At 51.3% G+C, this 16,095-nt stretch overlaps 1 protein-coding gene across 2 annotated transcripts; it reads left to right on the top strand.

Moving 5' to 3' along the window:
• The first annotated feature begins 46 nt into the window (after positions 1–46).
• On the top strand, positions 47–9,880 carry LOC101067015 (E3 ubiquitin-protein ligase HACE1). 2 transcript variants are annotated; one of them, XM_029832383.1, is made up of 24 exons: positions 47–336; positions 805–859; positions 1,195–1,308; positions 1,454–1,558; positions 1,746–1,821; positions 1,895–2,026; positions 2,174–2,256; positions 2,326–2,422; positions 2,496–2,597; positions 2,666–2,772; positions 3,060–3,210; positions 3,294–3,610; positions 4,524–4,592; positions 4,676–4,763; positions 5,435–5,546; positions 6,439–6,536; positions 6,610–6,697; positions 6,792–6,941; positions 7,198–7,394; positions 7,691–7,822; positions 8,526–8,624; positions 8,691–8,761; positions 8,830–8,943; positions 9,390–9,880. In XM_029832383.1, the coding sequence occupies exons 1-24, from the start codon at positions 246–248 to the stop codon at positions 9,490–9,492; spliced, it is 2,751 nt and encodes a 916-aa protein (XP_029688243.1). In that variant the 5' UTR covers positions 47–245; the 3' UTR covers positions 9,493–9,880. The 2 variants fall into 2 exon arrangements, with proteins under 2 accessions (XP_029688243.1, XP_003965778.2); XM_003965729.3 differs by having other exon boundaries at positions 1,219–1,308.
• Positions 9,881–16,095: the final 6,215 nt, after the last annotated feature.

A 16,095-nucleotide genomic window follows, 5' to 3' on the forward strand; every position in this document is an offset into this window, starting at 1 on the left:
CTTAAGAAAATTCAAAAGGTGTGGCATGTTGACTACAACCCCCAGAATGCACAGCGCCATCACAACAGGAAGTAGTTGGGTGAGCCAGGGCTGAGAGTGCAGGAGGAAAATATGAGTCCATAAATCCGTGTGTGTCAGGAAGAGGGTCCTTTTGTCAGCGCCCATGGACCAGGAACAACCAGGACCGCCCAGGCGTGACTAAAGCTGACTGACGCGGCTACATTCCAGCGTTTGATCGCGTACCTATGATGGAACGAGCGATGGAGCAGCTCAACGTGCAGCTCAGCCGCCTGACCCGCTCCCTCCGCCGGGCCAGGACCATAGAACTCCCGGAAGGTGACGCCGCCGCCGCGGGGCAAACAGTTCCTGTGTCTTTCAGCCAGAAAGACACCTTTAACCCGCTCCACTTTGATTTCCCGGAGCTTTTATTCCACTAACACGTTAGAAGAACATTTAGGGATTAAAACAAGGCGACTTGAATGATTTTTGGGTGGTTTCTAACGGATGGTCTGATTAATTTCATCACAGATTCTCCGACTTCAGTCTGTTAGATGCAATTTGATTGTTATCAACACTTTCAGAAAAGGTGTCTCAACTTTTAAGTTCAACATTTAAAAAGGACATGTCAAAATATGAAACACTGCTCCATGAATTGTTCCTTTGTAAGAGTGCATTAAAATGAATACTTTTATAGCCTTTTCGGAACAGTCAATAGCTTTTCTCAGTTTATGGAGCACATCTAGTTTCTTTTAAGACTTTTGTTGCGAGTCTGTTCATCTGATTTCTCTTTGTTTTCGTCCACAGACAATGAGACAGCCGTGTACACCCTGATGCCCATGGTGATGGCTGACCAGCACAGGTAAGTCACACTCAGGTGGCACCTGCTCGAATCAGGGCTCATCTGACACCTGTAGATTTGCTCCTGCTTACGGGCCAGCCAGATGTTCCTGTGAGGACCCCAGAAGAAGAACCACGTTGTTCCAATTCTGTGGGTCTTTTGCTGGTACTTGTAATGATGCCTGCATGTTTCTAATATATCGCTAAAATACTTCTGATTAGTAACAGGAGAATTGGTCTAAACCAGTTTATGACATAAAGAAGTTGCGTATTTAGTAAGATTTTTTATGTAACACCTGTTCTGACATTACTCTTCTGCTGTGGTTAGTGAAGGTTTCTACCATCTTCTCTTTCTTGGGTCCATCTGCTTCATTCTTTGAGGTCGGTGTCGGAGCTGTTGCTCAACTCCAAGTTTGATGTGAACTATGCCTTCGGACGGGTGAAGAGAAGCCTGCTGCACATCGCTGCCAAGTAAGAGCTTCTAGGATGTGGCAGAGTGATGGTTCTGTGGTACCGAGGCTGTCCAAAGCAAGGCCCGGGACCTGCCTCAGTCCTCATCATGTAATGGCTGCAAGTTCAAGAGCAAGCTTAAAGCTGTTGTATTGTGTGTGCGCAGCTGCGGCTCGGTGGAGTGTCTGGTGCTGCTGCTGAAGAGAGGAGCCAACCCGAACTACCAGGACATTTCTGGCTGCACCCCCCTGCACCTCGCCGCCCGAAATGGGTACAAACTCTCTCTGGGTTCCTTCTGCTAGATCACTCAGGTGGAACACAACATGGAACACTACCGTGACAGTTAGCAACCGCTAACCGCTGCAATCGTTGGTGGTCTACAGACCTCTGATGTTTTTGTGTTTCCACATTAGCACCTGAGTGAATGCTGACTTTTAAATAGTCGTTTATTCTCCTAGACAGAAAAAGTGCATGGGCAGACTCCTGGAGTACAACGCTGATGTCAACATCTGTAACAACGAGGGACTGACTGCGGTAGGCTCAACACCTGTTGTAGTTACACGTCTGTGCTGCTCGCCTGTGACCAGCGCCTGACCCTCCGCCACAGATTCACTGGCTGGCTGTGAACGGGCGGACGGAGCTCCTCCATGATCTGGTCCAGCACGTGTCCAATGTGGACGTGGAGGACGCCATGGGACAGACGGCGCTGCACGTCGCCTGCCAGAACGGTCACAAAACCGTGAGCATATTCGGACGCAGATTCCTGCCTTGTGTTTATGGCTCAGAGCAGCTCCGCGGTTGCTAATGCTGTTGCCACGGTGACCGCTTTGCGTTTGGCCGAGGTGCTTTTGCCAGGATTGTACAGGAGCGTTTTATGTCTCCCCAGACGGTGTTGTGTCTCCTGGACAGTGGAGCCGACATCAACCGCCCCAACGTCTCAGGAGCCACGCCTCTTTACTTCGCCTGCAGGTGACGTCTCAGGTGATCACAGCGCCGGGAGGGGGGCAGATCATCTGACTGTTTCTGGGTGTTTTTCAGCCATGGACAGCGAGACACCGCGCAGATCCTTTTGTCCCGTGGGGCCAAATATGTGGCTGACAAGAATGGAATCACTCCTCTGGATTTGTGCGTCCAGGTGAGCATTCGGTGCAGGTGAAGCCTCCCCGTGTCGCCTTGACATTTCTCACCCTCACCATCGTGTGGTTCAGGGCGGGTACGGAGAGACCTGCGAGATCCTCATCCAGCATCACGGCAGGCTGTTCCTGACACTCATCCAGATGACGCAGAACGACGACATCAAGGAGAACATGGTAGAGACGCAGCACGTCCAGAGCTCCAGGTCCAGGCTGTGGTGCTGAGCTGGTGCCTGTTTGTGTAGCTCAGGCAGGTTCTGGAGCACGTTTCCCAGCAGAGCCACAGCCATTATCAGAGGATCCTGATGGGCCTGGCTGAGGTGGCAACGACCAATGGACACAAGCTTCTCAGGTACCTCCGTCCGTCCATCCGTCTGTCCGCTGTGTGTGTGTGTGTGTGTGTGTGTGTGTGAAACATTGGGTCTCCACCTCTGAGCAACCGTCAGCAGTGAGGTTTTTCTTATCTTCTTATTTCAGAAACTGTTGCTAATTTTTCCCTAAAACGTCGTTTTAAATGTGTGTGTTTGGATTACGAGCTCTTTGTGGCGGCCGTGTGTGTTTTGCTGTGCTACGCAACAGCTTCGGTGTGTTACAGACGCAGTCCCCATGCTTAGGTTCCTCCTCCTCCTCTCTTCGCAGCCTGTCCAGCAGTTACGAGGCCCAGATGAAGAGTCTGCTGAGAATTGTTCGTATCTTCTGCCACGTCTTCCACCTCGGACCCTCTCCCCCCAACAGTGGCAACGACATGGGCTACAACGGCAACAAGACGGCTCGCAACCAGGTCTTTAAGGTTAGCGGCAGGCGCCCGTTGTGCGTTCTTTGGTCAGGCTTTGCCCGCTGTGCTAAAGTCCTTCCTGTGTGTGCACCACGCAGCCCCTGGAGCTGCTGTGGCACTCCCTAGATGAGTGGCTGGTGCTCATCTCCACAGAGCTGGACAGGAACAAGCAGAGCCCGTCTTCTACCTCCCTGCCCTGCTCCTCCAGCAGTGAGATAGCCTCTCTGCTCCTCAAACAGAGAGAAGTGGACCAGTCCGGCTCGGCAGGGAAACTCCCCCTTTTACTGGACCACCAGATCGTCATGGAGACGGAGGCGTACGCCGATGTGGAAGACGTGATCTCAATGACAGCCAATCGTCTCAGCGCTGTGATCCAGGCCTTCTACATGTGCTGCTCCTGTCAGATGCCACAAGGGTCTGTGCTTGTGCTCCACGGGTGCACGTGATTCTTCCACCAGTGGTGATTCTAACCGTGGTACTGGTAGATTAGAGCAGCAGAAGGCAGGGCCACAGGATCAGAGAGAGGTTTGGGCATCCCTGGCAACACTGAAGCAGGTGCAAGATGATCTCCAAAACACTTCTCGGTATTTTAAGGAGCTCTCAGATAACTGGGATTCAGATATCTGACCTTCAGCAGCTTGTGAGGACCATCAGCTGATGCTAACCTCAAAGCTTTATCAATACCCAGACTCCTCAACCAGCAGCTGTGGCTTCCTGAGCAGCTGCCTGAAACTCTGAACATGAAACTAGTTGATGCTCATAAAGTAGGAGAAGCCTTAAGATGGCTACAAGTGTTGTCAGGTGAGCTTAAACCCCAGCTGAAGGTCCTACTGTGGTCCTCACAGACGAGCAGTAACAGAACCGAAGCCTTTTACAAGGTGCGGCCACAGGGAGGCGCTGCTGAGCCGTAAGTGCAGGGGCCAAACTTCCACCTGCTGAACTGTTGATGTGAACGTTATGATTCACCAGAGGTGCCCAAACTCCTGAATGCACCTGTGTAGACCTCTGCAGAGCCAGCAGGTCAGAAGGGAGAGGTTTTTAGTAAACAGTTGATTTCCACTGTGTTTTTTCCTGAACGGCTCACGATCGGAGCACGCTTAGCGCAGGAAAACGGGCGATTCCGGGAAACGGGAGGCCACTGGAGACGGTGGAGCGGGGTTCACAGCTCTCCTCTAGGCTGGGAGGAGCTGAGGAAGACAACAATAAACGCTTCGGCTCCCTTTGAAAGTGTACTTTTGTAATTAAGTTTGTTGTGTATCAGCAGTCACAGAGTTGCTAGTTCACCTGCTGTCTTCTCTCTCTTCACTGTGCTGCCCATCTTCCATCAGGATGACGTCTCCCTGGTTCATCGAGTTCGTCTGCAGGCACGACGAGGTGCTCAAGTGTTTCGTAACCAGGTAGGTTGGTGACTTTTTCCCCCTGGTCGTGTCATTCTTCTCACCTGCTCTTCTCAGTTCTCTGCTGGAACCTCTTTTTCCAGGAACCCAAAGATCATCTTCAACCACTTTCACTTCCTCCTGGAGTGTCCAGAGTTGATGTCCCGCTTCATGCATATCATTAAAGGCCAGGTAAGGACAAGTGAGGAGGACACCGAATGTGATCTGTGATCCAGGTGGAGAGCTCTTAGGACGTCCTGGAGACCGTCCACGTTCCCGGATGCTCACTTCTCCTTTTGCTTTCAATCCCTGCCCAGCCTGTAGGGGGCTGAGCTGAGGAGGGTCCTCGGTTCAAACCCCGGCGAGGTTGGAGGTGGCCTGGTAGCAGGGGGAGGGGCTATGATACTGCCCAGATACTCTTGAGCAAATGCTCCTATCTGCCTTCAGCCACATGAAGGTTAAGAGAAATAACTTTTGCGGATGGTTTTAACGTCAGAACCGACGTGGCAGGAACTTTTCTTTCACTTTCAAGTTCTCCTAGTGCCGCTACACAGGCGTTCTGCCGCTCTGCCGTTGTTTTAATTGCACACTCCACCCTCAGAGTTCTATTTCCCAATTTCTCTCGGTGTGGACCGCTGTCTCAGGGGATGGAGCCTCTTTATCTAGCAAACTCTTGCTTCCATCAACCTCCGCAGCTTAAGGAACAAAGGCAAACAGGGATTTATGCAAATGAGCCGCTGCTTCATGGCTGCAGCACAGACGTTCAGAGTTCTGGCGCGGGATGTTTGCAGACGGAGAGAGGAAAGTTCAGAAAAGTGCTAATTAGCTGAAATGTGGGCTGAAGGCCTGTTTTTCCCCCTCAGCCCTTCAAGGATCGCTGTGAATGGTTCTACGAGCATCTGCTGGCCAGCCAGCCGGACTCTGACATGGTTCACCGTCCGGTCAATGAGAACGACATCCTGCTCATCCACAGAGGTACAGGCTGCGCTCACCTGTGCACGCGACGCCCTGCTCCTGGAGCCCCCCAGGAGGCTCACATTAACGCTTCAGGGTTCATGGGAGGCTCCCGGAGCCCCCCAGGAGGCTCACATTAACGCTTCAGGGTTCATGGGAGACGACGCAGCCAGGCTGCAAGTTCAGTTTGATGATTTTCACTCATTTAAATGCTAATATCAGCAACACAACTTGAGTAATGCTGTTTGTTTACGGCAGCAGGGGAGGAGGGACGACGTGGGGTGGGGACAGCGAGGCCGTCTGGCTGAAAGCTGAAAAGAAACAACTTGGATGTCTCTTAAGTGCAGCTTTAATGGAAGGGGCTGAATAAAACTATCCCATCCAAACTTTGGCAATTGCCACCATTGGACAAATTAACACCAGGGAACATTTTTTCAAGGACTGCCTGGAGCCTGGAGCCTGGCACGTCTCCAGGGTTGATACTGTCCCAGACCTTCACCTGTTGCCTGATGTTTGGTCTTGAGCGAAGGGACGTGCAAGGGTCAAACGGCAGTGGCAGCCGTGCACGTCCAGGCCGTCACGCTGCCTCCTGGAGTCATTGATGACAGTTTATTGAGGGATCTCTCAATAAGGGACCAGCTGTAATTCCCAACGTCTACCTCCAGTTTGAATGTTAATACTCTCAAATTAGAGCTGAGAGGCTGCACTTAAAAGCCCATCTTGATTGTCCAACTGTCTAACTCGGGCGCTTTAGCTGAACTTTTAAATCTGCAGTTTGAACCTACCAAACGAGTGAAATGAGGCTCACGTGTGCTCCAGACACGGTGAGCATGGGTACCACCAGGGCAGTGGTCCCTGGGTCCCTGGGATGACACCAAAGCTGTGCATAAGCAGCCCTTCCTCTTGTTAACAGAGTCCATATTCAGGAGCAGCTGTGACATGGTCTCCAAATCCACCAATGAGAAACTCAAACAGGGCATCGCTGTCCGCTTCCATGGCGAGGAGGGAATGGTGAGTGCCTCGTGGCGGCGGGTTACGTGCTCGTCTGTGTGCTGGTCGTCACCGGCGTCTGATGTCTCTGTAGGGCCAGGGCGTCGTGCGGGAATGGTTCGATATCCTCTCCAACGAGATCATCAATCCAGACTATGCTCTCTTCACCCAGTCAGCTGATGGTTCCTCGCTCTTTTCTCTTTTTGCCACCTTAACTGTTAAGTGACAACCTAAACTCTGGTGTCAACTGAACCTGTGTTTGGGTGCCACCTGCAGGGACCACCTTCCAGCCCAACAGTAACTCCTCGGTGAACCCAGATCACCTGAATTACTTCAGGTTCGCGGGTCAGATCCTGGGTCTGGCGCTCTACCACCGACAGCTGGTCAACATCTACTTCACCCGCTCCTTCTACAAGCACATCCTGGGTAAGAGGGCGGAGAGCTGGGGATGTGTGAGCTGCAGATAACTGTGGCTCTGCTGAACTGGATCCTGCTGCTTGGAGACACCTTGATCACTTTAGCAGACAATTTCAGGTGGTGATTTACTTTAAGGGATATCTGCGTCTGACTGGTGTTGCAGTTGTAGCTGCAGGAACCAAGATAGAGCAGGTCTGGAGTGGTTATCCAAGGAAATAAGCTCTTATGTTGAGCTCTTGTGGTGGTGTCTGCTTGGCTTCCCCAGGGATCCCTGTCAACTATCAGGATGTGTCGTCCATTGACCCAGAATATGCCAAGAACCTGCAGTGGATCTTGGACAACGACATCAGTGATCTGGGTCTGGAGCTCACCTTCTCTGTGGAGACAGATGTGTTTGGGGCTATGGAGGAAGTTCCCCTCAAACCTGGAGGCACCAGCATCCTGGTTACCCAGGACAACAAGGTGCCCCATCACACACTTAGACACATGTACCGCCCCCTGATGGCAGCATGATGGATGGATGTTTGGATGGTTGCCACTGCTAAATTATCTTCTGAAAACCACAGTAATTTAATTATAGATGTAGTACCACGGTCTTCCCGTAGGTGTCACTGCATCACTAAACAAAGATGGTTGGAAACTGCGTGTGTTTCGGGAGGGTTGTGGGTTGAAGCGGTGTTGTGAGGACAGATTTAATTGTCGGGGTAGCAAAACTTCCAGTCGGTGTTTACTTGTGTGTGTGTGTGTGTGTGTCTCAGGCTGAATACGTCCAGCTGGTGACGGAGCTGAGGATGACGCGAGCCATCCAGCCTCAGATCAATGCGTTCCTGCAGGGATTTCACACGTTCATTCCCGCCTCCCTCATCCAGCTTTTTGACGAATATGAATTGGTGAGTGTGTGTCCTCTGCCCTCCATTTGTCCCCGTCCTCTCCTGCTTCCACGTCTTTGAGAGTGGCTGCTCTCCCCCACCTCGTCTGCTTTGATGCAGAGATTGATTAGCCATGTTGGGTGAAGGAGGGACAGTGTGGCGGGGGTCACCTTGAAGCCACTCCCCCCTCTCTGTCTCCATTAGAGGGCTGTTTTATTTCTGTTTTGTGTCCTCAGTCTAACAGGGATCGATAGCAGGACGACGATTATCCCTCGCTGGATTTGTTGGACACGCCTCCATCACAATGCTCGCTAGCTAAAAGCTGCTGTTCACACGTCAGCAAACACAACCCGACAGACGATCCAGAAATGGTTTTTCCTTTTTTGCTGACCCCATTAAAAAATGTGTCGGAGACGTCAGATAGACGCTCACAGCAAAAGAGTTTTCACAGCAACCGTCGTTTTTTCCCCCAGTAAAATCGTCTCGTTTGGAAATGATTTGCGGTTTTACCCATCAAAGCTTCTATGTTGAGAAGATTTCAGACGATGAGAAGCGTCTGGACGTGCAGATTATCCAATTTCCTGACTTGCTTTCTTATATTTACAAATGAGATTCAAATGCAAAACATTGTGATAAAACGCTAAAACATTGAGAACTTTAAAGTAGTAAGTTGGCTTTGTGTGTGTGTGTGTGTGTGTGTGTGTGTGTGTGTGTGTGTGTGTAGGAGCTCCTCCTGTCAGGGATGCCAGAGATCGATGTCGAGGACTGGTGCAGGAACACTGAGTACACCAGTGGGTTCGGCCCTCAGGAGCCAGTGGTCCAGGTGGGCCCTCAGCCTTTGGGAAGTCATGTCATTTGGGCCTCAGCTGATCCTTCTGTCTTCCTGCAGTGGTTCTGGGAGGTGGTGAAGAGCCTGACCCAGGAGGAATGTGTCCTTCTGCTCCAGTTTGTCACGGGCAGGTGTGTGGGACGCGGCTGTAAGAGCCGAGTGTGAAGGAACCTCCTCGCCCACGTCCTTTCTCTTGTAGTTCCAGGGTTCCTCACGGTGGCTTTGCCTACCTGATGGGTGGCAGCGGGTTACAGAAGTTCACGGTTGCTGCTGTGCCATACATCGCCAACCTCCTGCCTACCTCCAGCACCTGGTAAAACCTTCACGCGCTGCTTCGGCTGCTTTTAGGTCCACAGACCCGAGCCTTCCCGTTCCTGCCAGAACATTCCCAGTTGTCTCGGGATTGAAACCGCCAATCAATATTGATGCTACGTTTATTTAAAGATCCCCCAGTTGAGAAGAAGAGCAACATCCCACTTTTCTTTTTCTAATGTTGCTTTTTGCCTCCCACTTGCTAAAATAACCTCCAGGCTTCCTTCTGGATCCAGTCTGTTTATCCTGCCCAGATTTGCTTGGTTTAGTAAGGGGGGGGGGGGGCTCCTGCGGGCCCCATTTGGCTGATTCAATGCACCACTAGGGGGCAGTATTTCTCTTTTGTAGTGCAGCAGCTCTTTCAGGACGCCGCCACCATGGGCTGGTCTGACCATATCTTTCTCTTTCTCCTCCTCCTCCTCCTCCTCCTCCTCCTCCTCTCCACAGCATCAACATGCTGAAACTCCCAGAATACCCAAGTTTGGAGGTCCTGAAGGACCGGCTGCTGGTAGCGCTGCACTGTGGGAGCTATGGCTACACCATGGCCTAAAGGTGGCGGCGCCGCGACTCCACCGATGGACTGTTTTTCTATCTGATGCTGCTTCTGCTGGAACTTAAAAGGGAAATGTCTTTTATTTTCTGTTGTTTTTATAAACGATAATCAAAGATCTTCAGGAGCGGCGCGATACTCCCTGTGCCACATACTTTCACCAAAGCTGGTCATTTATATACAGTATTTTCATGCTTACGTTAAGTTCTGAAGTTGGCATTTTAGCTGTGTCCCTAAACACAACAGGAATCAGAAGAATTCCAATGAACCGTCACAATCTACGGACAAACTTCTGGCTGCTGTTGCTTTTCTCTGATGACATCACTCCTCTTCATGTAACTGATCAGTATTTATTTAATCAGGTTCAGTTATTAAAGCGTACATGAGAGTTTCAGACCCACTCTTTCCAGCTGGAGCCTGAATGCATCACACAGCTGGACTGCAGCAGTCCTGCGGCTCGGCTCTGAATCGGCTGCACGTGTACGTGCGCGTGCGCCTGAATGAAAAAACAATCCAGGTTTGCAGCTACAGAGCAGATTTCCCTGTTTGCAGGAGGTGACGTGTGTGTGTGTTAGTATAACCTGCTCATTAATTATTCAGTACGAATTTAGATCTAACGGCAAATGCTGGTTCAGCTGCTGTGTGTGTGCGTGCGTGTGTGTGTGTGTGTTTTCACCAGCACCACTCTGATAATTGTGAATCCCAAATGTTCGTGTCCCGTCTACCTGCTACCAGTGTGACGACCTTTCAGGGTTTCAAACCAACCACCTCTGTATGGCAGCGGGGAGCGTCTGTGCTCGAGGATGGTGGAGGTGCGTTTGTGCTGTGTACCCAGGCTGAGACTGAGGGGCGGAGCTCCTGTTGGTACCAAACTTCTCCTGGTTCCACCCAGTCGGAGATTTCTTAATTCTGCTGAGTGGGCCAAATGAACCCGGCCTCGGTTACCACGGTAACTGCTTCCTTGATCATCAACCCTAACCCCAAGTCACGTTAGCCGGGACAACAAATGAGCGGATCAGCTTTGAGTCTCATCCAATTAGTAAAAAACGACTCCCTGGTTGGTTATGAGGACGCAGGACATCATTTTAGGGATGATTAATGTCAAACATCTTCATTTTATGTCATTTTCAGCAAAACACTTCATTGTTATTGTTTGACGGATCTGACAGCTTTATAGTAGAGAGCAATAGCACCTTCAAGAGGAAGAAACCTGGAGCAGGACCAGACCGGTATGGGGAGAAGAACATACTTCAGACCGGCAGCTGCTGTCGTTATACGGAGGACGCTAGACTAAAGGTGAGGGGGTCAGAGGTCAGGCACACCTGCAGAGACCCAGCTCAAGTCTAGAGAGGACAGAGACATGAGGAGAGGTTCAAAGGAACCATCCTCAACCTTCTGCAGCATGCCGGCCTCCATGTCCTAGTCTAGAGTTGGCAGAAGAGCCCTGCTCTTCCTAAACGCTCCTCATCATCTCAGCTATCCTGAGATGAGCCTGCTGAGGAGGCCCCAGGATGGAGCAGGTCCTGGGGCACCTGCAGCTCATCCCTCCAACCGTGAAGCTCAGTTCTCTCGGTGGACAGATGATGGTCCTGACGGGTCCTGCCGCAGGCGCATAATTCAGCGTCTCCAACCGTGACCCTGACATAGAGGAACCACAGCAGTTTAGATTAAATGGAGAATTACATATTTACCCAAGCTAGTTCGTCACCACAGTACCTGGTACCCATGGCAACCCCCACCCTCTCCGTCCACATCCAGGAAACAGTGCACAGCTCTAAACATGGAATGGTACCATAGCAACAGCGTCCTGCGACCATCCAGGTCAGTGCTGCTGACCCGATCCTGGAGTCCAGGACTGGGTCCTCCTGATGCTCACGCTCCTCTTCACACGTGGTCTCCTCACAGTTTCATTTATTTATTTATTTATTTATCTTTCTGCTGGGTCCGGTCTCATCCTTCTCATAAAACAGGGACCTTTCCTTTGTCCCGTGCGGGCGATCCACAACCTGGGCATGAACTCTAAACTGCTGCTTCTTTATCAGTTGGCGGAGGCTTTTCCTGATTGCTCTGCAGCTCGGTGACAGAGATAGATGCACTTCTTCAGCTTTTGCCCCTGTGGAGTTATTACCTCTGCATCCACACGAGCTGATTACATCTGCTCAGCCCTGCACTCTCACACTGGAACACCCTGTTCCATTCAGCAAAACACCATGTCCTGCCTCTCATCATTCTCAATCATCTGCCTCTCACACTTTACAGCACACACACAGTCAACATCCTCTGTGTGTCACTCATACAGCTTACAGCCTTTTTGCCAAGCGATTGGAAGCAATGGGCCTGAAATTGTGGCTCTGTGATGGTTTTTCTTCAGCCTCCAACAGCAACACGTCTCCACCTCTTCAACCCTGCGTCAGATTAATTGTCACGGGTTCTTTGTAGCCTCTCCTGGACCTTTGTGCTCTCGCTGGTCTGGATCATGCACAGGTGGAATGTGAGGAGCGTTGGACTGCAGGAGGAAACGGGGTGGATGGAGGCCGTTCATGGAGGAGCAGCTCTATAATGTAGAATAGTGTTTATTCAACTAAGTCCACTCACTTCTGATCAATAAAACTCAATTTAACAAACATCTAGTGTCTACTGCTACTAACAAACATGTCTGGTGCTGTGTGTGTGCACGTGTGTGAGTGCGTGCGTGTACAAAATGAGAAAAAATGGCTGATGATTTAGTGGGAGTTCAAAAATGGAGGAGGCAAGAGGCAGTCACCTCTGGGATGGCCCGGTTCCTCTGGCAAATAAAGGGATTCATTTGTGGCTACGTTTCAGGGAGCCAGTAGAGAAGGTTGTGATGGAGGAGCCGGCCTGGCTGCAGCTGTTTCTCAGGAAGCTCGAACCCATGACCGGGTTGGTCTGGCTGCTGCTGGTTCTGACCCAGATCTTTGGGTCCTCAGACAGCATTCAAACCACAGTTTCCTCAGAAGCTGCTGATCTAATGGAGCCTTCTTGAGAAGCTTCTCACAGTCTGAGACCTTGGCTGCAGAATGCCGAAGACTCGGCCCATTTGCCTTTTTGGCTCTTTTTTTCCGGACCTTCATCCTGGACCTGAGAGAAACCTGCTCCCAGGAGCAGCCTCTGTAGGAGGGCTACCGGATCAACTCCCAGGTGTAACGGCTGCGTCTCTGAGCAGAATGCAGCCCAGGCCCTGGGCGGCAGCCTTAACCTGCTCTGGCATTCTCATTCCAGAAGCTGCTCTCGCTCCGTAATTCCCTGTGAGACACGTGGAGGACACGCTCCTTCACGGCCGCCGCCTTCGGAGCGCCGTCCCCTGTGAGGAAACTGGCTAAACTTGCTTCGCCATCACCTCCCCTTCCGGATTCAACGCAACAAAGAAAGAAGTCACGCGAACAGATGATGATAAATCAGCTCACTGTTGGACTAACTGTAAGGAGCGTGCACGTGTGCCCCGTGCACGTGCAGAGACACGCTCTGCCTATGCTAGCATGAAAATAAGAGGTCAAAAATTCCTTTTCCATTCACATGTAGAGTGGGTAGCGCTGATCCTCCTCCTCCTGCCCCCACCCCTCAGAGGTGAAGGTTACGACCGAGCTCCTCTCCTCCCTCCTCAGCCCGTCAGAGGTGGGGGGGACGCCTGCGTGTCCACGTTGTCTCTCATGAATACGCGATGCTGCGTCTCCAGGAACATAATCACGCTCCGCTGTTTGAACTCGCTCCTCATCAGCTCAGATGTTTCCCATCGACGGGATTTGCTGATGCGTTTGGGCCTCTGGGCATTTCTGCCAGGCCTGCAGGGCACTCACCTCCCATATTGATCTTCAGCTTTAGTTCTGCCAGCTGAAGGTCAGGAGGTCACAGACCTTCACTGGGCAGATACCAGCCTGTGATTGGCTGCAGAGCTGAGATGAAACACCGACGGCTCGCTGTTTTATTCAGCTTCAATCACTGGGTCATTCCTTTTGAAAAACAAACACAGAAATGCTGCTTTTCTCCTCCAACCGCGCAGAAAGATGTGGAAAATAAAGATGTTGAAAAGGCAGAGATCAAGAATTTTAGCATATGTATGAAAACGAGTGAACTTTGGTGCTGTGAGAGAACATACACAAGCTGCTGGTTGGATTTCTGAGCGTGTGTGTGTGTGTTTGTGTGTGTGTGTGTGTGGATGTGTGAGTGTGTGTGTGTGTGTGTGTGTGTCTGATGGAGAACAGTGGATGTGGGCCAAAAGAGTCACGTTTATATTTCCATTAAATGATGCAGGTCTGATCCCAGTTATGTGTTTCGGAGGTTCTGGGCAGGAATGAAGAGGAGGAGGCTGAGATGAAGGTGACGCGTTACCACTGAGGTTGAGTCGTCTTTAGGTCCCAGCACGGTCTGTGTGTCCGCTGCTCCATAGCTGCTGTCTAATTGATTAGAGGATGATTGATCAGTAATCCAGTACTAGACCTTCCAAAGACCTCGTGTTGATGAGATGGAAGCAGACGCTAATGTTCACCATCACAGAGGGAGTGTGTCACGTCTGTGTAAGAAGGCCTCAGGTGAACGGCAGCACCACGGAACACCTCCATGAAGGCAGATCTGGATTTGTGCTGAGAGAGAGCTGCTTATTTAAGATTACACAGTAATGAGCCAGCTGCCCCATGTGGGCCAGAGTGGTCCAGAGTAGACCAGAGTGGTCCAGAGTGGACCAGAGTAGACCAGAGTGGTCCAGAGTAGACCAGAGTGGTCCAGAGTGGACCAGAGTGGGCCAGAGTGGGCCAGAGTAGACCAGAGTGGTCCAGAGTGGACCAGAGTAGACCAGAGTGGGCCAGAGTAGACCAGAGTAGACCAGAGTGGTCCAGAGTGGACCAGAGTGGGCCAGAGTAGACCAGAGTGGTCCAGAGTGGACCAGAGTGGGCCAGTGTGGGCCAGAGTAGACCAGAGTGGGCCAGAGACGGCCAAAGAAGACCAGAGTGGTCCAGAGTGGTCCAGAGTGGACCAGAGTAGACCAGAGTAGACCAGAGTGGACCAGAGTGGACCAGAGTAGACCAGAGTGGGCCAGAGACGGCCAAAGTAGACCAGAGTGGTCCAGAGTAGACCAGAGTGGTCCTGAGTGGACCAGAGTGGACCAGAGTAGACCAGAGTAGACCAGAGTGGACCAGAGTGGACCAGAGTAGACCAGAGTAGACCAGAGTGGACCAGAGTAGACCAGAGTGGTCCAGAGTAGACCAGAGTGGTCCAGAGTGGGCCAGAGACGGCCAAAGTAGACCAGAGTGGTCCAGAGTGGACCAGAGCGGGAGCTCTTCAGAGAGCTTTGGTTAATATTGACTACAAATTATTGTTTTCTATCAGCAATGAAAACCCCATAAAGGGATCCAAAAACCTCCCACCATGTCTGCCAAATAACACACACACACACACACGCACACACACACACACACACACACCACACACACACACACACACACACACACACACACACACCCTTGTACTTCTATCTTTGCGAGGACTTTCACAGACATGATGTGTAGTCCAGGTCTTTACTCTAACCCTAACCATCCAACTGACCAGTGAAAAATCCCAAAAATGTCTTCACCTTGCTAGTAGAATTTGGATTTTGGTACTCAGTATGTAGCAAGTGTAAAGCACAACACCACCACACGCCGCACACACACACACACACACCAACCACACCCACACACACACCACACACACACACACACACACACACACACACACACACACTCTGTAAAGTCTAAAAGCATGTGAGGCTTCCCGTGGCTCTAAAATGGGGCTAAATGAGCCATTATGTAGCGTAGCTTTGATGTGGAGCTGCAGGTGGAAGCTTTTAGTGTTGTTGTTGGTGGGACATGAAGCGGGGGAGGTGAAAGCAGGTGAGGCCAACATGTGCGCAGCACCAGCTGAGAGCTTTTCATCTGCTGGCTTTTCACGGCCACATTTCTGGACAGATTGGATGCCTCAGTCACACAACTGGCCCCTGACACAACTCCAGCCTGGACCTCCGGTTGAGCCTGAGCCCATCAGAGCTGGGCGCTCAGAAACAGTGAGAGTATAGAGGCGCTGTGTACAGTCGAGATGTGCTAAACACTTTTAAACACTCTCCTAGGTAAACATGTGACTGATTCATGTTAGTTGTTTAAAGGATGACACATTTTATCATCTAGCTTGAGAGCTTGGTTTTAAACTGGGGGAGGGGGGGGGGGGGGGGTGATCCTCCTCAACACAGTTTTTACTGAGCACCTCCAACAGATAGAACCAATGAGAGCAGAGCAGGAAGTGTTGAGGTGTTACTGCCTGATGGGGCAGTAAAGAGGCCAGAGCCTGATCATCATCCACCACACATGGACCACATTCCCAGAGGAGGAAGAGGAGGAAGATGAGGAAGAGGGGGACGAGGGGGAAGAGGAAGACAAGGAGGAAGAGGAGAAAGAGGAGGATGAGAGGAGGATGAGGAGGAAGAGGAGGAGGAGGGGGACGAGGGGGGTGAGGAGGAAGACGAGGAAGAGGAGAAAGAGGAGGAAGAGGAGAAAGAGGACGAGGAAGATGAGGAGGAGGAGGAGGAAGAGGCAGAAAAGGAGGAAGAGGAGGAAGAGG

This window comes from Takifugu rubripes, unplaced genomic scaffold, assembly GCF_901000725.2.
Source record: "Takifugu rubripes unplaced genomic scaffold, fTakRub1.2, whole genome shotgun sequence".
Classification (NCBI taxonomy): Eukaryota; Metazoa; Chordata; class Actinopteri; order Tetraodontiformes; family Tetraodontidae; genus Takifugu; species Takifugu rubripes.

Excerpts from the sequence above, each read along its gene's own strand:
- LOC101067015 (XM_029832383.1), top strand. The coding sequence starts at position 246 with ATGATGGAACGAGCGATGGAGCAGCTCAACGTGCAGCTCAGCCGCCTG. Across the intron at positions 2,773-3,059 it reads AATGGACACAAGCTTCTCAG|CCTGTCCAGCAGTTACGAGG; the intron begins GTACCTCCGTCC and ends CTCTCTTCGCAG. Across the intron at positions 8,625-8,690 it reads CTCAGGAGCCAGTGGTCCAG|TGGTTCTGGGAGGTGGTGAA; the intron begins GTGGGCCCTCAG and ends GTCTTCCTGCAG.